The sequence below is a fragment of the Ciconia boyciana genome, chromosome 26 (genome assembly GCF_034638445.1).
Source record: "Ciconia boyciana chromosome 26, ASM3463844v1, whole genome shotgun sequence".
Classification (NCBI taxonomy): domain Eukaryota; kingdom Metazoa; phylum Chordata; class Aves; order Ciconiiformes; family Ciconiidae; genus Ciconia; species Ciconia boyciana.
Window position 1 is genome coordinate 1,877,468 of NC_132959.1, and position 26,778 is coordinate 1,904,245.

General features: G+C 49.1%; 4 protein-coding genes across 4 annotated transcripts; all 4 read left to right on the top strand.

Moving 5' to 3' along the window:
* Positions 1 to 5,034: 5,034 nt before the first annotated feature.
* On the top strand, positions 5,035 to 6,666 carry LOC140644021 (uncharacterized). Its single transcript, XM_072846480.1, has one exon. The coding sequence runs from the start codon at positions 5,035 to 5,037 to the stop codon at positions 6,664 to 6,666; it is 1,632 nt and encodes a 543-aa protein (XP_072702581.1).
* Positions 6,667 to 9,219: 2,553 nt separating this feature from the next.
* Positions 9,220 to 10,874, top strand: LOC140644070 (uncharacterized). The gene is given in 4 exon segments (XM_072846561.1): positions 9,220 to 9,667; positions 9,670 to 9,816; positions 9,898 to 10,383; positions 10,465 to 10,874. Coding segments are annotated over 4 exon segments (1,491 nt in total).
* Positions 10,875 to 14,306: 3,432 nt separating this feature from the next.
* LOC140644111 (uncharacterized) lies at positions 14,307 to 16,172 on the top strand. Its single transcript, XM_072846626.1, has 5 exons — positions 14,307 to 14,433; positions 14,515 to 14,656; positions 14,759 to 15,093; positions 15,175 to 15,708; positions 15,826 to 16,172. The coding sequence occupies exons 1-5, from the start codon at positions 14,307 to 14,309 to the stop codon at positions 16,170 to 16,172; spliced, it is 1,485 nt and encodes a 494-aa protein (XP_072702727.1).
* A 2,265-nt stretch (positions 16,173 to 18,437) lies between these two features.
* LOC140644022 (uncharacterized) lies at positions 18,438 to 19,742 on the top strand. The gene is made up of 2 exons (XM_072846481.1): positions 18,438 to 18,503; positions 19,074 to 19,742. The coding sequence occupies exons 1-2, from the start codon at positions 18,438 to 18,440 to the stop codon at positions 19,740 to 19,742; spliced, it is 735 nt and encodes a 244-aa protein (XP_072702582.1).
* Positions 19,743 to 26,778: the final 7,036 nt, after the last annotated feature.

Consider the following 26,778-nt stretch of genomic DNA (forward strand, 5'->3'; position numbering starts at 1 on the left):
GCAGAGGGTATAATCAGGAGGTATTGAGCAAACGCATCATGAGAACACATATGCCTCTGTGGCAATTATACTCCACCCTACTGATACAGCTTTGGTAGCTACAAACTGTGCTTCATAGTGAAGAAAAATATTTAGTGCACACAGTGTTCTTCGGGGTCTCTGCATTAAATCACTTAAAGAAAAGAGAGCTCTGACCCCCCAAATGCTGGGGAGCTCTGCCTCCGCAATGTGATTTTCCTTCATAAGAAGGGCTTTATCTGGGGATGAGGCATTAGGCTGAGACTTTGAAGCTCTGGTTTAAGTCCCAAATTTGAGATGTTCCCAAGTCACTCTCGCCTGTGCATAAAATGGGGACATAATTCTGCTTTGTCTGATTTCCAGTCTTGTGTACGGAAACTCACATTTATAGGCCTGGGAAAAGGGACCTTCAGTAGTGGGAAGGAGTGGTTGGTTGGAAGCGAAACACTTTTATAATTAACAGATGAAAGACCTCAGTTAGCTCAGCTGGGACTGGGACTAGCTGTAAAGCTAATTTCAGTTAATGTGAGCATTTAACTTTGCTGTTGAAATGCAGGAATATGGTGTCAAATTCAGATTTTCTTGCTGTCTCTCAACAGTTTGCAAATACTACTGTTTTGTTGCTTGCAATGAGTCCTTTAACAAAGTGGCAGCATGTGCCAGCACCTCCGTGTTGCTCTGACCTATCCAGCCAAGCTAACAAGCCTCATTTAGAGCAATGAAATCAAGCTTTGTTATGCCCCACTCCCCAGCACACGTACCTAAAATGCCAGGATTCATCTTTTATGTGCCAGAACATGCTGAACCACTTACTACTGCATCCTGACTGCCCTTGATCTTAATAGCAGAGATAAACAAGCTGTTCTAGATATGCTAAGTATATGCTACAACCACAGACCTTAATTTGGTTTTCAAACAGTGAATCCCTTGACATCTATCTTCCCTGCCCTACTTACTTGCCCGGTCCAGGCACACCACAGAGGGGCTTTGACTTTATCTGTAATTGTGTCTCCATCACATTAGGAGTTGTGTGGTCTCAGCTGGGTGTTTCTAGACGTAAACATAGCAGTTGTATTGTAGGAAATACTGCACCAAACCTTAGTGAAAGACCAGGTGGGAAGGGGAGGTGATTTTTATGTTATTTAACTTTATTTGGCTCTACCCACTTGCATACTCATCCACATAATCTCAAGCAGCCGGATGTGTATGAGTACCTTGTGCAGGATCACTTGGGAGTGACACAAGGGACACCAAGTACTGAGGTACTGCATCTGCTGCGCTCCTCTTGACTAGCAGCCATGAACAGTGTTTTGGGCAAGCCTTTTATAAAAATCAATAATTATAGGGGGATATTTTGCCTCAGTCACTCTCCTTGGTTCCTGGGCAAGGTTGCAGCCTATGGTACAATTTCATTATTTTGGTATTCATTTATTGTACCATTCATTTATTATGGTACAATATTCATCATATATATGTATGATGATATACATCATACAGTTACTGTCTCTCTCCTTGCTGGGGAAAAAAAAAAAAAGAAAACACACGTGATATGAATATTCTTCTACCCAGAAGATGGCTTTGCAAATTACATGTTTTTACAAGTGTTTGAAAACTCAGGCTTCCAAAGGTTTTTCTAATAGACAATGCAAATATCTTTTTGGGCCTCTGACAGGTGAAACCTTGCAGCTGTCCCACGAAATCCCTTTCAGATGAGAGCCTTCAACAGAGCACTGTGTGCTGGGGAGAGGGTCCCTCGTCCTCCACCACCAATGTTGATGCCTCCTTCCTCCCAGGAAGGTGGCCATGTGGCAGGGGGTTTGGTGAGGCTGACAGGCACTGCTGAATGACGGAGCATCGTCTGAGAGGCTGAGGGCAAAGATGAGATAAGGCTGAGCAGGTCTCATGCTCCAGGGCAGGAAACGCACACAGGCAAAGCAAGGAAGGAAGCACTTAGCAGAGACTGCGGGTGGCACAGCCTACGGCTCTCTGTCATGAAGCATGGCTCTGAAATAATAAAGCAAGCTACGGTTGCCTCAATCAGCTATATCTGAGTGAAAGATCCTTCCAGCACTGCAACTTCCTGGAGCTGGAGGGTTTTATTGGAGGAACTTGCTGCTGCTCTTTGTAATAATTCCAGTTTGGCAGAAGAAAGACATGAAAAATGTGAGCAAACTCTATATCCAGAGTGAACTCCCCTGCAGCCCTTACAGTTAAGGGATGAGGTGCTACAAGAGGAGAATGGCAAAGATGACCCCTTTTATCTCTTAACCCATGAGTAAATGTACCAAAATACTGTGTGCAGTCTGCAATAAATTATACTCTCTCAGCCAGAGGGGCTTTGCCTATTCTTATATGCTCCTGAGAGGTTTAAAGAGAGCCTGTTGCATACTTATCTGCCCACTGGATATAAAACTCTCAGTATTGTCTTGATTTTTTTTCAATACTGCTCCTTTTCTGCTATGTTCACTCTGCCTATGACAATGCAGTCAATGCCCAGACCATCTCTCACTGCTATTGTGTATATAACTACCAGTGAACATAGCAATGAAATAGCTTTTGGACTTTCTTTAAAGGTAAATTATGTAAGCTGACCATGTCCCCTGGCTATGTTAGGCACAGTCTAAGCAAAAACACTGGGAAGTACCAATGAAGTTATGACAGTCCAGCACCCTGAGGGCAAAGACGGCTCTTCCAGTGCCTGCACAGCTGTGGATGACTCCCATAATGTGATGGGATGTGGTGGCCATGCTCTCGCAGTGCTGCCAGCTCACTGCCATAACTGTCAGGGAGGGAAACCGGCCCCTCTGCTCTTGTGCTGAGGTCTCTGCAGGCCAGCATGGTTAAAAATAAAAAGGTCACAGTCCTAACCCAGGCGCTCTTAAACCACTGCAAGTCTACATGAAGACCACTGCACTGCTGCTTTGGCTGTTTGGGTTTCTTTCCTCCATTTCTCTGTAGGTCAAATCCTCCAAGGCTGTAAATCACCTGGAGCCTCCCAGATTTGCATCACTTCAGCCTCTGGCTCTATTGGCATGTGTTGTCTTTTGGGGAGCTTAAACTCATTGGACCGGAGTCCAATGTATGTCTCTACAGCCCCTGGCAATAACGTGGGTGTCATTAGAAACATATAATACATTCCTACCAATCTGCCAGTTACAACACAATATAATGACACTCCAGAGCCACGTCTGGGTGTTCAGAAACATTTTCTAGAATAAGAAATAAATTATCTATGTCTGTAAAGACAAAAGTTCCTCTTTTCCCCCTCACGTTTCCTTTCTGGAATGTTGGACCCCTCTGTAGGGGGGATATGAAAGTAAATCACTTGGGTTTTTTCTGAAAATCCAAGAGCATGTCTGCTTTTCCCCATTTCTTCACTTTACTCGTAGTAGGCGGAGCGATCCAATGACTTTAATATAGCTGAAAACAAAAGAGGTGGTGGAAGGGAGATATCGATCAGAAATGACGAGCCCAAGATTATGCCAAGTAAGTGGGCAGTTGTGGTTGGGTTTGGCTGGTAAATAAATCAATCATTGTTTCTTTCCAAGAGGAGGACTAGATACTATATAAAAGTTCTCACACACCAGGTTTCCTCACTCCATTTGACTTCTTTCCACTGGTTTGTGCTGTGGGACACGGTAAGATATTTCATGCTACTGATGGAAACTAACTTAGCTGATTAGCCTTGGAATGCTAAACTGGAAAAGGTGGGAGTAAATATGGCTTTTGGGTCTCATAGTCCAAAAATTCCTCCTTATTTACAGTCAATTTTTTCTTTCCTAATGATTCAGTCTGTGGGATTACTTAATCACACAGAAAAGGGGGAGAGGTGGGACATAGAAAACATGGGTCTTTGGAGCCCCTTTGTTTTCTCTGGGTACCACTGTATACAGGCAGCTCCTAAATACTCTTGGAATATAAATCTTAAGAAAAAGGGCAGGAAAAAGAGGTTTTGCAGGTACTTAGCAAAGAGTGGGAAAGAAAGGAACTGAAATACAAAATGGGAGTCTATTCTTGTTTTCCAGCCTTTTATCTAAATTGGAAAGGGTTCTCTTCTGACCACCTTTTTTCCTGGAGGAACCATTTCCTCTTCTGGCATGTTCAGACACCTCAGCCCGCTGACCTGTAGATTCTTTTCATTAGTAGAGCTGTCACTTGCTTGTCAGAGGAATATAAATTACTACTGCCAGCAGACAAGGATGTGGGCTGTGGTGGGAGTTAAGTCCCAAGAAGTGCTCAAACTTCACAGCACCCCTGTAGGTTTCAGCCTTGGGTACAGGCACCCATCAAGCCCTTGCAAGTGGTGACCTAAAGCATTCCACTGAAGCTTTGTGCAGCTGCTTTCTTTTATTTTTTTTTTACATTGCTGATATCTTTTCCACTGGCTGTTCCTCCTTCTAATTTTTAAGAAGAAATAAAACAGTCACCCTTTTGAAACAAAGATTGAAGAATTTCAAAGTGCAATGCAGTTATTGTTATGCAAATTATGAGCGATGTTCTTTGTTTCTTGTATGACATGGAATATTAATATCTATCCCCGAGCATTACAGCTCTTTCAAAATTCCCAAACCACATTTGGATAAGGGTAATTCTGGTGTACCACTACCTTGCGTACCTCTTGCAGTAGCATGCCACTGTGACAACATGCTGCAAGAAGGAATTATTAAGGAATGATTACCGTTGCACCTGTCCTAGAAAAAAAAGACCAGTTATATATGGATAGAGGAGGACCTGTAGAAGACCTGATCAAGGGATATGGAATGAGCTGAAAACTTCCCACATCCTTCCTGGTACTCCTTTTAATTTATAAATTCCTGAGGTTGACAATACCCTTTTGCATTAGCTATCAGAGGTAGATGGGGGGCCAAAAAGGGAACAGAAGACATTTTCATGTTTTGGTCTGCCTTTGGAAGGGGATGGGGAGATGCAGTGACACAAACTTTCCTCCCCCTGGGTTTGCTGAGGCCTGCTGAGGTTTTTTTCTTTCTCTTGGAGGACTCCCTGACGCCTGGGACGATGGGTTCCCATCAGCAGAAGGGCGACGGCCGTGGCATTGGTGGTGGAGGAGGTTCATGCCACGGGGGTGGAGGAGGAGGATCCTGCCACAGTAGTGGTGAAGGAGGATCTCTAGGATACCAGACCCAAGGATCGTCCTGCCATGGAGGAGGAGGCAGCGGCAGCTGCAGTGGCGGTGGTGGTGCTATTTACCAGACCCACATACCATCATCCTCCTTTGGAGGAGGAGGAGGTTCAGGCCACCAGAGCCAAGGATCCATCATTGGTGGCGGCGGAGGTGGAGGAGGAGGTGGTGGGTCAGGCCACCAGGGACAAGGACCCATCTGCATTACTGGAGGAGGAGGAGGTGGTGGTGGTGGAGGCAGTTGTGGTTCAGGCCACCAAAGTCAAGGCCCCATCTGCATTGGAGGTGGTAGCATGGGAGGAGGAGGAGGAGGTGGTTCAGGGCACCAAAGCCAAGGTCCCATCTGTATTGGTGGTGGTGGAGGTGGAGGAGGTGGGGGTGGTGGTTCTGGCCACCAGGGCCAAGGCCCCATCTGCATTGGTGGAGGAAGTGGTGGTGATGGTGGTGGAGGTGGTTCTGGCTACCAGGGCCAAGGCCCCATCTGTATTGGTGGTGGTGGCGGAGGAGGAGGTGGTGGTTCAGGTCATCAAAGCCAAGGCCCCATCTGCATTGGTGGAGGAAGCAGTGGTGGTGGTGGTGGTGGAGGTGGTTCAGGCCACCAGGGCCAAGGCCCCATCTGCATTGGAGGTGGCAGCATAGGAGGAGGAGGAGGAGGAGGTGGTTCAGGTCATCAGAGCCAAGGCCCCATCTGCATTGGTGGTGGTGGCGGAGGAGGAGGTGGTTCTGGCTACCAGAGCCAAGGCCCCATCTGCATTGGTGGTGGTGGCGGAGGAGGAGGAGGTGGTGGTTCAGGTCATCAAAGCCAAAGCCCCATCTGTATTGGTGGAGGAAGCAGCGGTGGAGGCAGTTCAGGCCACCAGGGCCAAGGCCCCATCTGCATTGGAGGTGGCAGCATAGGAGGAGGAGGAGGAGGTGGTTCAGGTCATCAAAGCCAAGGCCCCATCTGCATTGGTGGTGGTGGCGGAGGAGGAGGTGGTTCTGGCTACCAGGGCCAAGGCCCCATCTGCATTGGTGGTGGTGGTGGAGGAGGAGGTGGTGGTTCAGGTCATCAAAGCCAAGGCCCCATTTGTATTGATGGAGGAAGCGGTCGGGGTGGGGGTGGAGGTGGTTCAGGCCACCAGGGCCAAGGCCCCATCTGCATTGGAGGTGGCAGCATAGGAGGAGGAGGAGGAGGAGGAGGAGGTGGTTCCGGCCACCAGGGCCAAGGCCCCATCTGCATTGGTGGTGGTGGTGGAGGAGGAGGAGGTGGTTCTGGCTACCAGGGCCAAGGCCCCATCTGCATTGGAGGAGGCAGCATAGGAGGCGGAGCGGGGGGGGGTGGTGGTTCAGGCCACCAGGGTCAAGGATCCATCTGCATCATTGGGGGAGGTGGCTCAGGCCACCAGAGCCAGGGATCATCCTCTATTGGAGGAGGTGGTGGTGGAGGTGGTTCATCAAGTTCTGGAGGTCTGTCCATTCAACAGCAGACCCAACCAATCTCCTGGCCGCCACAGACTAAACACAAGTAGTGTCTGCAGAATGGACTCTCAGATCAAGAAAGCCCAAGATACAAACATGCCTCACATTTCTTTCTCTATTAAATTTAAGAATATTTGCATTATTCCTTTCTCCTCTTCCTTGGGATTTTTATGTTCAGCTCTCCAGCTGACCAGAACCTCTGGTGTTGTGTATCAATAACTTCCAGCCAGGGTTGTTTCATATGTCTGTTATCTGCCTCAATTTTCTAGTCCTTGCACAAGACAATAAAACTTGCCGTTCTAGAGAGCTTCATTGTCTGAGTGGTTGGATTTTGCTTTATACCACAATGTTTGCATTATTTCCATTATTATGTTTTTATTCTGAGCTGATGCTCTTGTAATAACAGAGCACAAGTGCATTGAAAACCCACCTGTAGAAGAGATGCTGGATTCACTAAATATTCTTAGGTCATCTTTTAATGTCTGTTGCTACTCATGATCCTGAATTTTGCCCTTCAGATAAGGTACCACAAAATTAAACATTGCAGTCTCTCTACCTCATCAAAATGTCATGCAATGCCCAAGGAAGTTTTAAATGGGTTAGGAGAGCAAAGATGCAAAGGATTAGCAAGGTACTATTACAGGTGTGAAACTGAGGCCCTTGCCGTGCATGATGCAGGAGCTCTTGGTGCTCACAGCTGTACCAAGCAGCTGTGGAAGAGAAATGAGGGGTCTCTCCAACCCTTACTCCAGCTCTGAACCCCTAGTGGAGCCAGCAGCAGGGACATGACTTCAGAAAGCCCCTTCCAAGGGCTGAGATGCTAAGCCTGGACTAACTAGGGATCTCCGCATTCCCACAGGAATAAAACACAGCTCCAGGTATGAGTCTTCAGAGGGAGTTTCCCCATGGGAAGTGATTTCTTTGATGTGGTATATTCTGGCAATTAACAGGGAAAGGAAAATAAACCTTCTCTGCCCAAACTATTCTACATGAGGCAGATGACAGATGCCTGGAAGCGTCCCAGAAGAGACAGGAGTGACCCACACCTATAGCGGGTAAAAAAGCTTCATGTTTACATGTCTCTCTACCCTCTGTCCTCTCCCCCTTGGGGACCCCAGGGATGCAAGCATTCTCAAAACATGCCTGGACAAGCTCCTCCAGCCAGTGCTGCCACTGGAACAGATGAGTTGCCTGGGATTTTATTATGGAAAGTCATAGGGTGCTAAAATACCAGTGACTGGGAACTGCACAAACACTGCCATTGCCTGCACGGTGCTAACAGAAAGCTGGGGATCCCACTTCAAGGAGGTGGGAGCATTGCTGTTGAACGTCCCTGCACCCAGAAATGGCCCAGGACCAAGAAAGCCGGGAGCCAAGTTTCAGAGGCTCTCCGGGTGACAGCAGGAGCACAGCACATCCTCAGATCTTGTTGCTTCTTCAGAGCCATCTCCCGAACTGGGATGAATTCACCCTTTTGGTTAACATCCATCAAGATGCTGACACACAGGGTAGATGGAGGATCTGGTACCCTCTACCTGCAACACTTCAACTCCTTTCTAAAATAGGCATCACCCCTCCTCCCAGAGGCAGTGTAAAGCCTGCCTGACCTGTCTACTGTCCATAGTGGTGCACTTAAACAACAATCATGACCAACACTTCACTGGTGTAGTGGCGAAGTCCAGGCACGTGAGATTCCTTTGCTGCCCCAGCAACAGCCCTCTCCTTTCCCCTGGGCATCTCCATAGACTGTAACACACAATAAACATGAGTCCCCACAGCCCCTTCTGCTGTCAGTCATCTCCCAGCTTGAGTGGAGGGCTTCCAGCTAGCTGGAGTCCCACAATCCTACCTTGAAAGTCAACCGCGGGAGCTGAGCTCACGTGATACCTGCAGCCAAACTGCAGGTAGCCTAGGAAGTGATAAAGTAGAGAGGCATTGATCTGATTCAATGAGTCAGGACAAGTGGGCTGAAGGAGGACAGTTTGTTTAGTAAATAAACCTATCACCATTCCTTTGGATGCCTCACTTCCGACTTGGGAAAACAAGAAACGTATAAAAGTTGCTGGATCTCACAGTGCTTCATTCGTTCAGCTTTGCTCTGTGGAACACGTTGTCAGAGCCGAGAAGGGTAAGTCCATTTCTGCCAAATGGAGCGATTCTTCTCTTACTTTCATGCTTGCAAAACATAAATGCTTTGATAAAGTACGTCTGATTGGTGGTGGCTTGAAGGGCAGGAAGGTCGCTTTGATGAATTTAGATCTCCTGTGGATGTCAGCAGAAGCATGATCATCCTGTGCTACTAAAACTCATGTGTTTCATCAGTATAGAGACGGAGATGGAACAGCTATGGGATGAAAGACTTTAAATGATGGATTGATTAACTTCAGCGATCTGGTAATCTCCTGTTAGCAAAAGGCTCTATGTGTGGCTGGGATCTATGGAGCAAAAAACGCTAAGAGAAAGGAAGTTCTTTGGTTCTGGAGACTGTTTGCCAATGTCGTTGGGCAGTACACTGGTCCTTCTGGCTGGGGAAAATTCTCATGACCACAGCGGATGCTCTTGATTGAAAAGCATACTGTTTCTTGCAGGGTCACTGCTCAACGATGTGCTCCAGACAGACCTCCGGAGGCTGCCATGAAACGTCCTCCCAGTCCGGCGGATGCCACAGCGGGGGCTCCTGCTGCCACGGGGGCAGCTCCTCCAGCTACCAGGCACAGGGCTCCTCCTGCTGTGGCAGCTCAGGCTCAGGCAGCTACGGGGGGGGCAGCGGGAGCTCTGGCAAGATCATTGTCAGCTCTGGTGGTGGAGGAGGTGGATCGTGCTGCACTGGGGGCTCCTCAGGCTACGGCATGGGAGGAGGATACAGCGGCGGCAGTGGGGGATCAGGCCAGAAGATCATTATTAGCTCAGGTGGTGGAGGAGGTGGCTCATCTGGATGCTGCAGTGGAGGATCCAGCTATGGCATGGGAGGAGGATACAGTGGTGGGTCTTCAGGATCAAAGAGCATAATTGGAGGTGGAGGTAGTGGAGGATCATCTGGATGCTGCAGTGGGGATCCAGTGGTGGGTCTTCAGGAGCAAAGATCATCATTGGAGGTGGAAGCAGTGGGGGTTCCTCTGGATGCTGCAGTGGAGGATCCAGCTATGGCATGGGAGGAGGATACAGTGGTGGGTCTTCAGGATCAAAGAGCATAATTGGAGGTGGAGGTAGTGGAGGATCATCTGGATGCTGCAGTGGGGGATCCAGTGGTGGGTCTTCAGGAGCAAAGATCATCATTGGAGGTGGAAGCAGTGGGGGTTCCTCTGGATGCTGCAGTGGGGGCTCCTCAGGCTATGGCATGGGAGGAGGATACAGTGGTGGGTCTTCAGGATCAAAGAGCATAATTGGAGGTGGAGGTAGTGGAGGATCATCTGGATGCTGCAGTGGGGGATCCAGTGGTGGGTCTTCAGGAGCAAAGATCATCATTGGAGGTGGAAGCAGTGGGGGTTCCTCTGGATGCTGCAGTGGGGGCTCCTCAGGCTATGGCATGGGAGGAGGATACAGTGGTGGGTCTTCAGGATCAAAGAGCATAATTGGAGGTGGAGGTAGTGGAGGATCATCTGGATGCTGCAGTGGGGGATCCAGTGGTGGGTCCTCAGGAGCAAAGATCATCATTGGAGGTGGAAGCAGTGGGGGTTCCTCTGGATGCTGCAGTGGGGGCTCCTCAGGCTATGGCATGGGAGGAGGATACAGTGGTGGGTCTTCAGGATCAAAGAGCATAATTGGAGGTGGAGGTAGTGGAGGATCATCTGGATGCTGCAGTGGGGGATCCAGTGGTGGGTCTTCAGGAGCAAAGATCATCATTGGAGGTGGAAGTAGTGGAGGATCCTCTGGATGCTGCAGTGGGGGTTCCTCAGGCTATGGCATGGGAGGAGGATACAGTGGTGGCAGTGGAGGATCTGGCCAGAAGATCATTGTGAGCTCAGGTGGTGGAGGAGGTGGCTCATCTGGATGCTGCAGTGGGGGATCCAGTGGTGGGTCTTCAGGAGGCAAGATCATCATTGGAGGTGGAGGTAGTGGGGGATCCTCTGGATGCTGCAGTGGAGGATCCAGTGGTGGCAGTGGCGGTTCCTCAGGCCACACAATCATCATCAGCTCTGGCGGGGGCAGCGGAGGGTCCTGCCAGTCCACACAGCAGAAATGCCCTATTGTCATGCCCAACATCGAGTCCCATCAGACCAAGCAGGCCTGCCACTGGCCCCCCAGCCACCAGAAGTAACAGCCACAGGCAGCCCTGGAACTCATCAAGAACAGCCCTGTCTCCGTCTTCCAAGTTTGCCTGTTTCCTCCCAGCATGTCCTCTTCCCTTGTCTTCCCTTGATGCTGCATCCCTGTGTTGTGAACTCCCAGACAGCTCTTCTCACCCATCGATATAAAGGGAAATAAATATTACTGTGTACAGAAAGAACTGGTTTTGCAAGGTTGCTTTTATCCTTTGTCAGTCCCCTGTTTACTTTCAAAAAGTTAATAACGCATCAAATACATTCGGATGTGAAATCTTCTTCAGCCTGCAGTGCTGGAGCAGATGGTTATTAACAGATCTTGCTTGAGAGAAACCTTCTTGCTTAAGCAGATTATCATTGTCCCTCTTGGAAACAGTCCAGCAAGGCTGCAACTTTAACCTGGGGAACAGGTCCACTTTGGTTTCCCCTCCCCTGAGAAGGGAGCAGACCACAAGCTCTGGGTTTCGCTACAGGGATTTCCAGTGCAGACAGCAGCATCCTTTGGAAATACAGTTGGGTTTTTATGTACTCCATTCCTCTAGATTTATCACAAGAAAACCATTAATTATGGTAGGAAACATTCGGTAGCATTTGTGCTGAAGCCAGCAGCTAGTCCTCTTGGGGACAGGTGTGATTACAGTCTTGCATTCAGTAAATTTTAAGCTAAGAGTTTTTTTTGTCCATCTCGCACACACAACTGGTAGGCAGGAAATACAATTAGGAATAAAAGGGATCATCAGCCATGCAAACGCTTGAGGGATCATGAATGACCAGCTTCTGCCTTCTGCAGAAAAATTGAAGAGTTCTTCTTACACCAGCAGTATCTTCATCATGTCCCTTGTTATCAACGTTAGCATTGCTGTACATGAAGGAAGCTGCTAGGAAAAAGGACTGTAGGATCTGGCCAAGGTTTTTCTCTCTCTCATAACAATGCATACCAAGGCACCGTCCATTGAGGTGTTTGCAGTGATGACACTGAAAGATAACGTGACCTGCCAGTCCATCCTGAGGGTGACTGGACTGCAGGGCAGAAAAGGGCTGAGACAGAGCATAAGAAAACAGGCAGTGTGATCCAAATTTGGGGCAGCCTCTACCATGAAGCCTTTTGCATCCACCCTTGCCTTTACCCAACATAGGTATTCAAGCTACTCTTTAACCTGGGGGTGGTTGTGGCAATGCTGACCCCTCCAGCAGCTGTGGGTCCAGCCACACTATTCCTCTACGTGTGCCAAGTACCACACATGTGCATGTGCTACAGGTTCAGTGTTTCCAGTCCCTGCAGGGTCCAGCCTTGGGGTCTCTGCACACCAGCACTTGCAGGAGCACCTCTCACCACCCTTGCTGAAAGCCTCCACAGCCTTCCCTCACACTCTGGGTCCTGATGAGCTGCAAATCCTGGGTGCCCCTTTGTGCAAGTCCCTACAGGTTAAATGCACAGAAGGGATCAAGGTGTTGTGATGCTCAGTAGCACATTGCCCACACTTTATGCATGAGAGCCAGAATTGCATTGAGACCTTAAATTTTCCTTTGGTGATGAGAGTGGAGCTTAGGCCACTGGAGGGAGTCCAAAGCAAAATGAAGGAAGACCCCTGTGCTCACGTTCCTGGTGCTGATGGTCCTGTCCCCATACCAACGGAGTTGTGTGCATGCTCAAAATTATGTTCATCATGACAGGGCTGGGCAGCCTGCTTCTGCTGTCATGCATCCTCTTGGCTAAAACCCCACACTTATGCTTTCCTCTACTCAGTCTCCCATGAGGGTGGATGCCGTTGTCAGCCTCCAAGCATGCATGACGCAGTGACAGGATGAAGCTGCTGCAAAACATAGCAGCCAGCGCTGTGATAACTGTGCTGACAAACTGTTGTTCTCCAGCAAGCAAAATACCCAGATGCCTCCCCAGCCTCAGGTGTGGGTGGGCTGGCCAGTGAAGCAGGACCCTCAGAAAATGGGTCCTGCTGAGACAGAGGAAATGTTGAATGTCCTAGAGTTCAAGGGTAGGGTCTTGATGGCCTTCAAATGCACCTTTTCAAACAGAAAGATTTCAAGACGTTCCCATTCCAGCCTGGTGAGCGGGATCCCTGGGAAGCTGGAGCTGAGCACAGACCTCTCTGCTCAATCCAACAGCAGCGTCCACCTTGGGCTCCCAAAAGGATGAGGGGAAATGGCCCCCACATCTCTGCCATCCTCACGGGGCCCTCCGAAATGGATCTGGGCTGAGGTGCTCCAAAGGGGTGCACTGCCCCATCAGAGGTGGTACCTCTGGCCCGTTGAGCACATGGTTGCCTTTCCCAGTGGGCTGGACATACTCCTGCTCCCCATCCAGCTCCCCATCTCACCAGTCCTTGAGGAAACTCTCTTTCCCCAAAAGTCCTTGGGACTCCGCTCCAGCACATCCTTTACCCTTGTCCTTCCATCACGCTCTAGCCCTAACTTGCTCCAGCCACCATCCCTCAGCATCTGCTCTGTCTCCACTCTCTGCTGAGTACCCAAGAAGCTGCAGCCTGGCAGAAATGCACTGGGGAGCCCCCAAGGTAGACACCCAGAAGCCATTTGCCTCCAACGTTTCAGAGCAAGACTCCCGGAAAGGAATCATTAAGTAGAATTAGCAACTACGGTGCAGAACGTAATTGATACATCTCCTTTGTATCACCTATCTGCTGCAAGTGAGTCAAAGAAGGAGGTAGCTAAAGCCAGGCTCAGTAAATAAATCGATCAACATTCCTTAGGGTGTCTCACTTCCCTTGAGAACACAATGCATGCAATATAAAAGCTCACCTATCCCAAGGCTCCTCATTCACCTGCCACCGAGCCTTGCACGCATTTCCAGTTGCACTGAAGGTAAGCCCGTTGATACGGAAACTTTTTGAACCCCTAGGCAAAGAGGCCGCTCCACCAGTTGGTCTTTGAGCATGCTTTGAATGAGGGAAACATGCCGACTCGACATCGGATGGGGTTCTCCGAAAAACCATTTGGTGTGCCAACAGCACTGCCTTCCTTACAGAAGGGAGCTGTAGCTGATATTCTAAGGGCGCACAAATATGGCTGAATTTTCAGCTGCTGTGAGTTTCAGCAGTCTATAAATCCAGAAGTATCTACAGTGGGACTAAAGCCTTTAGAGTGCAGATCTGAGCGTGTCAGAGCACGTGTGCAAATCTCTGGAAGTACTCTAAATGTTCCTGCATGCAGAGTTTTTCTGTGACTCTTATGATCTGCAGAGCAGTCCCTGGGAGCTTCTCATTGCAGATCTTTCCTGCTGTCTAACAAGGGTGGGGGAGTTTATCAAGCTGCCATTCTTGTAGGACTGCAGAAGGGACAGATGGGGTATTTCCTGGGAACTGCTCCATTTTTGGTTTGCTGCGAAGGTTCAGCAGCATCTCCAAGGGGCTTCTTACTGACAGCACTATTTCTTGCAGGGTTGCTGCTCAACGATGTGCTCCAGACAGACCTCTGGAGGCTGCCATGAAACGTCCTCCCAGTCCGGCGGATGCCACAGCGGGGGCTCCTGCTGCCACGGGGGCAGCTCCTCCAGCTACCAGGCACAGGGCTCCTCCTGCTGTGGCAGCTCAGGCTCAGGCAGCTACGGGGGGGGCAGCGGGAGCTCTGGCAAGATCATTGTCAGCTCTGGTGGTGGAGGAGGTGGATCCTGCTGCACTGGGGGCTCCTCAGGCTACGGCATGGGAGGAGGATACAGCGGCGGCAGTGGGGGATCAGGCCAGAAGATCATTATTAGCTCAGGTGGTGGAGGAGGTGGCTCATCTGGATGCTGCAGTGGAGGATCCAGCTATGGCATGGGAGGAGGATACAGTGGTGGGTCTTCAGGATCAAAGAGCATAATTGGAGGTGGAGGTAGTGGAGGATCATCTGGATGCTGCAGTGGGGGATCCAGTGGTGGGTCCTCAGGAGCAAAGATCATCATTGGAGGTGGAAGCAGTGGGGGTTCCTCTGGATGCTGCAGTGGGGGCTCCTCAGGCTATGGCATGGGAGGAGGATACAGTGGTGGGTCTTCAGGATCAAAGAGCATAATTGGAGGTGGAGGTAGTGGAGGATCATCTGGATGCTGCAGTGGGGGATCCAGTGGTGGGTCTTCAGGAGCAAAGATCATCATTGGAGGTGGAAGCAGTGGGGGTTCCTCTGGATGCTGCAGTGGAGGATCCAGCTATGGCATGGGAGGAGGATACAGTGGTGGGTCTTCAGGATCAAAGAGCATAATTGGAGGTGGAGGTAGTGGAGGATCATCTGGATGCTGCAGTGGGGGATCCAGTGGTGGGTCTTCAGGAGCAAAGATCATCATTGGAGGTGGAAGCAGTGGAGGTTCCTCTGGATGCTGCAGTGGGGGCTCCTCAGGCTATGGCATGGGAGGAGGATACAGTGGTGGGTCTTCAGGATCAAAGAGCATAATTGGAGGTGGAAGTAGTGGAGGATCATCTGGATGCTGCAGTGGGGGATCCAGTGGTGGGTCTTCAGGAGCAAAGATCATCATTGGAGGTGGAAGTAGTGGAGGTTCCTCTGGATGCTGCAGTGGAGGATCCAGCTATGGCATGGGAGGAGGATACAGTGGTGGGTCTTCAGGATCAAAGAGCATAATTGGAGGTGGAGGTAGTGGAGGATCATCTGGATGCTGCAGTGGGGGATCCAGTGGTGGGTCTTCAGGAGCAAAGATCATCATTGGAGGTGGAAGCAGTGGAGGTTCCTCTGGATGCTGCAGTGGAGGATCCAGCTATGGCATGGGAGGAGGATACAGTGGTGGGTCTTCAGGATCAAAGAGCATAATTGGAGGTGGAGGTAGTGGAGGATCATCTGGATGCTGCAGTGGGGGCTCCTCCGGCTATGGCATGGGAGGAGGATACAGTGGTGGGTCTTCAGGATCAAAGAGCATAATTGGAGGTGGAGGTAGTGGAGGATCATCTGGATGCTGCAGTGGGGGCTCCTCAGGCTATGGCATGGGAGGAGGATACAGTGGTGGTAGTGGGGGATCTGGCCAGAAGATCATTGTGAGCTCAGGTGGTGGAGGAGGTGGCTCATCTGGATGCTGCAGTGGGGGATCCAGTGGTGGGTCTTCAGGAGGCAAGATCATCATTGGAGGTGGAGGTAGTGGGGGATCCTCTGGATGCTGCAGTGGAGGATCCAGTGGTGGCAGTGGCGGTTCCTCAGGCCACACAATCATCATCAGCTCTGGCGGGGGCAGCGGAGGGTCCTGCCAGTCCACACAGCAGAAATGCCCTATTGTCATGCCCAACATCGAGTCCCATCAGACCAAGCAGGCCTGCCACTGGCCCCCCAGCCACCAGAAGTAACAGCCACAGGCAGCCCTGGAACTCATCAAGAACAGCCCTGCCTCTGCCATGTCACCTTTTTCCCTCCAGACCTGGCTCTGTTTGCCTGTTTCTTCCCAGCATGCCCTCCTCTTCTCTTCCCTTGATGCTGCATCCCTGTGCTGAGAACTGCAGGATTAACAGCCTTGTTCCCTGCTGCTGGTGTTGGAATGCCTTTGATAAGGCTCTGCTGCTGTTCCAAAGAGCAGTTTTTATATCTAATAAATATAATAATATCTCAAAGCTGCCTTTTTTATGAATTTGTTTTTTCTTGTATTCTCAACCAGCATCTTATGGTCCTGGAAGCTAGCATTCTATCTGATGAGACATTTCACTCCTCTCTGTAAAGAAGATGATGGGTTCAATGATGCATTGCTGTAGATGCAGCTCTAAAGCCACCCCGTTTATAGCCCCAGAGAGTTTGCACCTTCATTTTCCCCCTGGCTCCATGACAGAGTAACAGCAAAGCCTAAAACATCAAGCACCCACAGCACCCAACATCCCTTTGGCGCCTGTGCATGGTGCAGCCATCCCAGCTCATGGCTCTACATCCTCTGAGGCACCAGCACCCAATGACCATGTCTGTGGAGCAATGAAGTGCTTCTGGGACACATGACCAAGCCCATCAGGCTCAGCCCTGAAGAGCAGGGATTGGGGCTGACCCTCAATAGCAGCTGTTGCTGCCTGGAGTGGCAAATAACACCATGCCAATGTCCATGTCCCCACCATCCTTCCAGTTCTCTCCCAGCTTTGCAAACCTCACAGCAGCTCTACCCAGCAAGTAAATCTCACACAGTGGGTCAGCCAAATCAGCCCTGGGCCAGGCAGAAGGAAATAAAACCAGCAGCAAGTTCCTCAAGCAGCTCAACACACTCCAAATCATGCCTCCAGGCCTTAATCCCTCCTTGCCCAGCCTTTTGAAATCTGCTTTGAAATGCCAAGGGCAGCACCACCACCCCTGTGCACTGCTTTCTTCCCGGTAGACATGGCCTTTTGCCAAAGCTGGGACTCATTGTCCCCACAGCAAAATTGCTCAGAGCTGAACAGACCTAGTCCAGCCTGCAAGAGCCATGATGTGGGGCCAAGCTGGCGCACCACAGGCTGCAGTGTGGACATCATGACAGGCAGCACTACCAGCATGGCCACAGCGCATAACCCTTCCAGCCCTCCAGGTCAGTCTCCCTGGAGTTCCTAGTGCTTGGTGTTCTTCCCAAGCCAGAGGAAGAACACAGCATATGAAAATGCAGAAGGAAGGCATTTGGAGCCATAATTCTTCATTAGAGGAGTAATCCAGCCACAGCGGGTTTAAGTGTTGGGACATTCACACCTCCACAATTCTCTCCAGGGCCACTAAGCTTTCTCAGAGCATCTCTAGAACCCTTGCAAAATACCCGAGCCAGGCGCTTCACTTTTGACGAGCTTTTGGTTTGGATGCAAATGTCTTCCTCAGAAAATCTCCCACTGGAGCCACCAGTAAGATGCTGGAGACATCAACATGCTGTGTGGCCACCAGACACTTTCTGAGCATTTGCCTTCCCCTCTCCTGGGTACCCACTGATCACACCCACCCTTACAGTGATGCCCCTTACAGTGATGCCCCGAGCCATGAGCATTGCCACACCACTGAACCGCAGCCTCCCTGCCCCTTCCCTGAGCAGGACCCAGTCACCACCACCCTCTGCCCCACACTCACTTATCTTCTTACTCAGCATCTCCCTACACCCACACTCCCACCCACCTCCCCCAGTCTCCCCCAGCATTGCCACCTCACTGGGGGCTGAAGCAGTCCTCCGTAGCTCAGGGCAGGAGCACAGGAATAGGATCATTAAGCAGAAGTACCAATTACTGCCACATGCAACACAACAAGCAGTGTGAAGGAAAGATATCAATCAGATGTCATGAGTCAAAGCAAACACTGAAATCAGAGTTTGACTGATAAATAAATCCTTGCCATTCCTTAGGGTGTCTCACTTCCCATATATGCTAAACGCCATATAAAAGTGCCTGTCTGTTAAAGCTCCTCATTCAGTTGACTTTTATCTTCTAAATGTGTTTCCAATGGCTGAGGAGGGTAAGTCTGTTCTTTTCTGAGACTTTATTATTTCGTATTCATGGGAGATAGATAGCTTCATTTGAGATCTTGACATGTGCTTGCAACATATCCACGCTGCCTGAGCATCTATAGCAAAGTTCTCAGGATCTGTACAGTTTCTTGCTATGGTGCGGATCAGATCACTAGGAAGCAAGATGAAGTCAGATCACCGCACTGGGAGCCAGAGACCTGAGCAGGCTAAAAACCCAGATGAATCTGTAGTGGGACCAGCACATGGTGACTGCATATTCTTTGCAGTTTTGATCATCTTTGCAATGTGCGGGACACATTTTTTATATTATTTAATAAGCCTATACTGTAATTCAAAATTATTACATACCTCTGTGGCTGTGCTGATTGCCTTATGTAAAAGACCTTTGGGGATGCTACGCAACAATGGCAATAATACAGCTAGCAACATCATCTTGCATGGAACTTTTGATCCACTATTCTTGCAGCAGTTTAAAAACAGAAGCAAGGATAATCCTTGCTATTTTTACAGCTCTGCAGTTATGGTCATGAAGATGAGTGGGGGAAACCATGGCAGTCATTAGATGTTAAAAGAATATATTTCAGATTTTTGATTCTCCGGAAATACACCCTGGAGTTAAGAAAGAGAAAAGCTATCCCAGTAAGAGTCAAAATACTCTTGCATTTGAAGAACAGCTGGGCAGTGCCCTGTTTTGAAGCCTGGCATTGCCTTTCTGACCACACCACCTGCAGCCTCCCCACCTGCCATGGTGCAAAAATGAAGCAAAACAGTGCAGGTTTTGGTTTTTTTCCTCTTTCAGATTTATCAGTCTCTCCGAGGGAGATGTGCCCACCGGAACAGGGGCTACAGCAATGACATCTCCTCACATCACAGAGGAGCCTGCAGCAACAGTGGGGGCTTCCCGAGCCTCCGGGGACACGGCTCCTTCTTCTGTGATGGAGAAGGCTCAGTCATCTACAGCCGGGGAGCTTCATCCTCCCAGCCCATGCCAGCATCACCCACCTACAATGTTGTAGGGGAGTACAGATGTGGTGGTGGTGGATCTGTTGTAATAACCAGCAGTGACAGCGAGGGGACGTCTGGCTGGGGCATTGCAGGGAGGACAGTCCCAGCCTACGGCACCAGGGAGGAAATAGGGTACGGCAGTGAGGACTCAGGCCGGAACATCATTGGCACCTCAGGGGGTGGTGGAGGATCCAGCTGCCACAGTGGGATATCGGGCGTCACTGCGGGAGGAGGCTCTGGATACGGATACGATGCGTCACTGACAGGTAGGGGCAGTGGTGGATCAGGGTACTATAGCGGAGGATTGGGCTATGACATCGGAGGATGCTCAGGCCCAGAGCTCAGCTCTGGAGGTGGTGGGTCCTCCCAGGCCATGCAGCAGAAATGCCCCGTGGTCATTCCCAACATCGAGACCCAACAGAGCAAGAAGACCAGCCACTGGCCCCCCAGCCAGAAGAAGTGACTGACCCAGCAGCCCCCACTCAAGCAAAAGTGCCCTGAATGTGCCACAATGGGGCTTTTCCCTGACTGTGTCATTACGGTCAGGGAGCTTTGCATTCCTCACATTGAGCTGCGGCTAGCAACATTGCTGCAAGCACTGCTGGGAAAAGTGTTTTGTGCTTTGGTGATGGGAAAAGATTCTTCTCTCCATCTCCTTTTGCTCATGGGTTGGAAAATAAAACTTCATAGTCTGTGGGAAATTCCAGTATCTGAATGGTTTCTTTAATTTCTGGCTCCTTCACTCAAAATACAGATAGATACTCAAGGAATCTACTTTACAAGATTTATCTTCCAACATTTTTGATATACATTTTACAATCATACTCAAATGTAATATTTATTTTAATAGAATTAAAATACATCATTTTCAACAGCAGGAGAAGGTTCTTAATTTTGCTCTTGCCAAAGCCAGAGCTTTCCTCATGCTGTTCCCATCAAAAGGAAACGCTGTGCCCTGCCGAGACCCTCTGCATGGGTACACAGGCCAGACTCTGCGAGCTACGTTAAGGAGATATGCAAAACTCCCAGGTGATTTCCGACTGATTATTATTTACAGCGTGACCTTGGGAGTGCAAGGTTGTTTACCTGGAAACAATTACACACTAGGCTCCTGTCCCAGAGAGATTGCAGGTGATGTTGTAAGCCGGAGCACGTAAACCTTATGCTTGCACCAGTAGCATGAGGCAACTTGAACAAGCTCGTTTGCTTCTTCTCAGTAACCTGCTTCATGACATTTTTTGATAGGATCAGGCCCTAAATTAGGCACAGGGAGAAGATGGTTCCTCTGTGCTGTGCTGATGAGACAGCGTGGGGGAGGCTTGAACATCCAGTGCTGGTTGTTACGTGATATTTGCCAAACATTTAGTGTTTTGGGACTGTTCTCTGGGGTTTTTTGACTCCTCCAAATATTGGTAATGAAAGAAAAAAAACCCCATAGGTCTGTGCCCATGTAAAAGGGAGACAAAAGAGCATAAAATTACATTGTAAAATTTTTTTTACCATTGCTGCTTTCACCCACATGTGGGGATTTTGACCCTTTCAGGTCAATAAAAACCCAGAAAACTTTGCCCTGATGTTTGTAAAACACCACAGCTTACAAAAACCAAACTCCTCTGAGCCCTAGCCCCATGTTTGGTGCCACAGCGGGGATCTTTCACACTGTAAAATCTTATAAGACTGTGGTGCAGGGAATGTTACATAAGGTTTTGTCACCAGCCATATTAAATTCCATTCTAAAATTAGACAGTGTTATCATTTATTTGCATCTACTTATATTCCTAAAATCTACCACTTCATTATTGATTTCTGTTATTTTCCCTATTTCATCTGATAACATCAAAGGTAGCAAAAGAACTCAGAAAGCTGAAACAACTTCCAAGAGACCTCCAGAAAACCAATAAGAGTCTGGAGTATTCAAAAACTTCTTGTTTATTCAACTAACTGACCAAAAACCATCCCAAAGTTTGTGTCCCCCCCCAGTAAAAGAAAATAGAAAACACTTTAAAAGTACATTTCTTATTCACTGTCCCACCTGGCTGGTTCTTTGAGGCTTGTATCAAAAAGCACTCCACAAGCTTAGATGTTAACCAAGCTAGATGATATAATAGTATAGTAGACCCAGGGGAGAAGGAGGATGCTCTTGCATCCAGAGCTTGAACACGAGGAGCTGGGGCTGCATCCCACTGCCCTTCTCTGCACACTGGAGAGGCTGCAGCTCACCTCCAGCATGAGGCTGGGAGCAGGCGGAGGCTGGATTTTACACACAGGCATACACATGCGCACTTGCACATGCAGATTTCCTCCCTGCTCGTTGTGCAACAGGGGAGGAACGAGTCATCCTTTATGGCTGACAACTGTGATAATGCAGGACTCTCGTCTACGAGCATGTCGGTGCTTGCAAAAGCCATGGCCCCTCTGCTTCGGCTGTTTGTAAACAGGCAGGCTGAACGGTAAACACGAATCTGGCTTCTTGATGAAAGTCACTAACTGGCGCCTCTGGATAGAAACTAAAGAAATTGTTTTAAAGATAGCAAGTGGGAGCCACCCCTCTGCTTCAGATGTTCAGTCGATCTCTGCCCAACAAAACCTTGTGACTCCCATGTTTGCAGAGGGAGTTAAGATGCAAAATGAGTAAAAACACAAGAGCGAGCCCTGCTGAAATTGCACAGTCAAGCTGCTAATGGGAGGGAAAAGGAGAAACCGAGGCTGTTGCAAAGCCATGGTTGCACAGCTGATTGCACCAGGGCCAGGCAAGCACCCCAGACTTGCAGAAGTCCGCTGGTTTGCACCCAGGGTGCACCTGTCCTGCCCCAGGGAAGAGCTGGGTGAGTTCAAGATGCGTGGTGAGCTCAGGTACATGGTCTCTGAGATCATGCTTTACTCACTGCTTACTCATGAATGCAAGGTTTGCCCAAGCAGCTTCTGTAGGCATGCATTTCCCATCATGGACAATGGCTGCTTCAGAGGCAGGCAAATTAAAAAAAAATATATATATTAGAAAAACAGAAATATTAAAAGAGCAGTTCTGTTCAGGACTTTTTGGTATTGGCCAGGAAAAATGTCAGCAATGAAAATTAGTGGTAACTATGTCAGTATCAGTGAAATGGCTATAAAATCAGACATGAAGTAGATGAACACAGGTAGAGAAACCGCACTACATTTTAGGGGTATTCACAGGTATAAGCCAAGACTTCCAAAAGTGGCCTGTACCGCTACCTGGCTTTGACAGGTCACTTTCCAGTCATAGCTCTTGGAGCCTGCCACAGTGGCCACAGGCTTTATTATCCTGGTTTTATTGCTCTGGGAAATGACACAGTCAGAGAGAGGAAATCAAGAGGGGACCCTCGGCTGCTAAGCTTCTGGCATTTGCAGATGTCTTACAGGGTGAAGAGAACTTTAAAGATGCTTTCAGAAGACATGTGATGAGGACTTTCTAAAAACTTGCCATTTTTTATGGTGAGGACCTGAAAGTGGTGGCTCTCGTCCCAGTCCTGCCAAGAGCAGTTAGAGATGACTGGGCATCGTGACCTCTCCTCCCTGCCAGACTTTGGGCAAGAGGTTTCAGGAGGATAGAAACCCAAAAAAGCACCACCTTTGCCATCCATTTTGCAATATAAAACTCATTCTGGCATGACGGTGAGACAGTCAAGCCACCCACACGGTTTTCACTCTTCGTGCATTACAACTTGCATGGGGCAGGGTGGCAATTAAAGCTGTGTAACACAAGGAACACAATCTACTGTATGACAAGTCAATCAAAGAAACTGGGTTGAATAAGCTTTTGAAGGTGGTGGATAATTAGAGGTGTGGCTGTTTTGTAAATATGTTGGTCATTTTTCCCCAGGGGTTTATTGCATTTTCAGGAAGAGAGTTAGGAACCATATAAAAGTTCTCGGATGGGAGAGCAGCTCATTCACTCAGCTCCGCTCCTTCTTCAGAGCCTTCACAGCCAAGGTAAGTTGCTACTACACCGCTAACATTTCATTCCTATGAAAATTTGCTGAACTGAGCTGAGCTATGCTTTTACAAAGATGGGTCTCTCTGCAGGGGCTGGGATTATTGAGAGCCAAGTTCTTGCCTTGGTGGCTGGGGCAATTTTGTGCTATCAAAATTGGTCTCAAGACTGCCTATGCTAAGAAGCAAAATTTATTGTTCTTATCATGTATAGATATATTTGGATTACTTCAATGCTCAGGATTCCTAGTTTCCAAAGGACAAACTGGAAATAAAAAAGTACAGATGGGATTTGGGAATGAATGGGAGTCAGCAAGCTGATCTTTCATAAGAAACCTTGGGTTTAAGCTGGGAATTTTAATTGCACTTATGAGCCTGACTCCTTTACTAAGCTCCTTTGGAAAATGTAAATCTTCAGGAGCTGAAAATATTAAGCTGTCCTTGAAGAAATCTAGGAAAGAACTGAGAAGGCAAATTTAAACTATGAGAGGAAGGAGTAGCATGAACAGCCTTCAGCTCAGCTGGCCGCATCCTGGATGCCTTCTGCCTCCTTGAAATCTCAGCTCTCCTCAGAAAGGGGTTTAGATGTGCATATAGGATTTTCCTCATACCTCGGGAAATTGGGCACTGAGCAGCCAAGGGTCCACAGGGCACAGAGGGAGCAGAGGACATGAGGAGGGAGGAAGGCACAGGAATCTCTTCATTTTGAGCACCTGGCTTTGAAAGTGTATTTTGCCAAGGCTCTAATACCACCAGTCCTGGCTGTAAGTTCACCGGCTGTGCCAGAGCCCCTCTAGACTGCAAGTTTTTCGGACCCTTGCCAAGATGCCTTTTGCTGGTGCAGCATAAACTGGCAGCCCACAGCGCATCCGCTCCTCTGTTACACAGCCCTGAGATAATCCCAGGGTGTCTTGCACAAGCGCTCGTGGGATGCAGCAAGGGAGAGCAGGGAAACGGCTCATGGAGCCCAGCAGAAATGGAGATCAGGGCTGCTGGGGGGGCTCATGAGGGCTTTCAGATGGTGCGGGCTGATCCAGCACTGCGGGAACAAAGCCCCAAGCTGGGGGAAATGGGACGGGCAGACAGGCAAATCCTGCCAAGCCCGGGCAGGCTCATAAACACATCAAGGAAATCTGAACCCAAAGCAGAGTGGGGAAAGCATGCTGCCCTTCATGCACCTAACGACAAAGGTCTCTCCTTCCCAGGGTTCACTGCACCAACCGAAAAATGTGCTCCCGTGGAGACAGAGGCTGCCACAGCACCGAGAGCTCCTCCTGCCACAGTGGAGGCTCCTCCTGCCACGACAGCGAGAGGTCCTGCCATGGCTCCGAGGAGGTCATCTGCCACGAAGTGAGCGCCGTGCAGGATGTGACACCAGTGGTGGTTCTCCCTCCCCAGTGCCCCGTGGTCACCGTGCCCGGGCAGGTGCCAGTGGCTCCTGCTCCCTGCCAGCAGCAGCAGCAGATCAAGCAGCCAGTGCAGTGGCCCCCACAGCAGCAGAAGTGAAGGGGCGAGGACGAGCCAACAGTCAGCGCACACCGCAGGGCTGCGCCTCTCCCCTCTCCTCCATAAGATGCAGCCCGGAGCTTGGGCAGGTCCTGCCCCTTCCCTCAAGCACATATTACCTCTCCCCGCTCCTGATAATGCAAAGTGGCATTAGCATGGCAGAAACGTGATTTGCTCTCGCGCGCACAAGAATTTTAATCCATTAATTTCCTGCTTCTGTCTCCAGTAGCAAAGATGTGATATTAAAACCTAAAGCTCACAAAACGTGCTGGTGTCCTAGTGTTTTTCCACCATTACCCTTCTCCTTATCTTTAGCATCATTCCAAAGCCCACCTTTATAACAAGAGCTGCTTTTCACAGCTTCCTCCCCTTCCCATTGCTCTTCAATGGCAGCGATGTGTCAAAGCTCAACTCTCCAGTCCCCACACCTTCTGCGTCTGCCAGATAAATGCAGATGCTGGGTTTGGAAAAGCTGTCTGGGGTTGAAGGTGCAGATCAGCATCTCTGGTAATCCCAGCCCTTGGCTTTGCGACAACTGGCCCTGAGCCTCAGACCTTCACAGGCACATTTTCAAGGAGCTAAAACCAAAGCTTTGGCTTTATGATACGTACATGGCTGGTGAGCATTCACAGCACAAAAGCAGTCTCCATCTAGGAAGTCTGAAAATCACTGATCACCATAAACAAGAGGGTGTAAGCAAAGGAAGGACTATGTTATACCTAATCTTCCTTCTGACCTGTTCTAAATAGACAATATGGGATTAGATGCATATTTTGTGCAAGGTAACTCTACCTTCTTTGAAAATCCCAGCAAGAGTCCATATTGCCTAGATGAAATACTGGCTGATGCAAAATAAAACTGGGTTTAAGCCAGGTCATGCACTGCAGCATTGACTCCCACAGTGAACTCTAGTCCTGTAAATACCATGCATGCCTGGAAAACAAGAGAAAGATTGCAAAAGAAAAAAAATGTTCCCAGTTCCTACCAAGGTTTAAGCTAACTTTTCTCAGCAGAAACCATAAAAGTTCTGAGCTTCCCTTGTAGATGTAGAAAAAAGGAATATCAAACAGACAGATGGCCATAAAAATCAGCAGTTGTATCTCCCATTGCACTCAATTCAACCCCAGGTTCTCCTCCAGTGTCCACCAGCGTGGAGGCAGATTGCTGCAGGAATTTGTGGCTCTGTGGGATGAGAGTAGTATTGTGTGTAATGCGCTAGATATTTAATTAGCAAAGGGTTTGCACTGAATCTTTGAAAGGAACAAGAAACTTATTATTAGCACTTGTTTTATTATTACTGTTAATTAAAATAATGAGGAGGATCATTCCCATATGCAAGGTACATGATTGCAGGTGCAAGGAATGAACGTCAGGGTCAGAGACGTGCAGCTCTGACTGTGCACAAAGGTGTTGTGTGGTGCTACCGATTGTCCCTGTCCCCCCAGACACCCAGGTACCCCTCTGCCAGTGCCAAACCCATCCTATGCCAAACAGGAGGTTGAAACCAAGCCAGACTGGAGGCTCTGGGCTGGGTTTGAGTCTGACTGAACTCAAAGTTTGAGGGAAGGGGAGATAAAATCTCTTATCTTAATTCTTTCTAAGCAGTCCAAGTTTTCACCTACGCTTTCACTCTCAGATAAGCTGAAGCGCTGCAGGTTGTGTCATTCATTTAAGGAGAGACTTAGGAAGAGCCTGAGGAATAGAGACAGCAAATCTCTCCTGAGCTGAAGTTTTGTTATCTCAGCATACATGTCTGGGAAGTGAAGCAGGAAAGCGAATTGCATAAATTCAGCAGGAAATTGTCCCCACCTTCCCCCGCCACAAAGGCCACAGCAGCAATGATGCCTCTGCTGAGGGCAACCTCTGCAGAGGACATTTTCTGGACAGTGCCTCAACCAAGCCAGCAGGAGAAGAGTGGGCAAGGAACAGAACACAGAAAGCATGATAAACCCAAGGCAAACATTAGAAAAGTGAGCGACAAGGAGGCCCTGCATGCGGAGCACGTTTCTCAGCGCTACACAAGCATTGGGCAAGCGTTG

Excerpts from the sequence above, each read along its gene's own strand:
- LOC140644022 (XM_072846481.1), top strand. The coding sequence starts at position 18,438 with ATGAAGTCAGATCACCGCACTGGGAGCCAGAGACCTGAGCAGGCTAAA. Across the intron at positions 18,504-19,073 it reads AAAACCCAGATGAATCTGTA|ATTTATCAGTCTCTCCGAGG; the intron begins GTGGGACCAGCA and ends TTCCTCTTTCAG.
- LOC140644111 (XM_072846626.1), top strand. The coding sequence starts at position 14,307 with ATGTGCTCCAGACAGACCTCTGGAGGCTGCCATGAAACGTCCTCCCAG. Across the intron at positions 14,657-14,758 it reads GGATGCTGCAGTGGAGGATC|ATCCAGTGGTGGGTCCTCAG; the intron begins CAGCTATGGCAT and ends CTGCAGTGGGGG. Across the intron at positions 15,094-15,174 it reads ATCAAAGAGCATAATTGGAG|GTGGAAGCAGTGGAGGTTCC; the intron begins GTGGAGGTAGTG and ends TCATCATTGGAG.
- LOC140644021 (XM_072846480.1), top strand. The coding sequence starts at position 5,035 with ATGGGTTCCCATCAGCAGAAGGGCGACGGCCGTGGCATTGGTGGTGGA.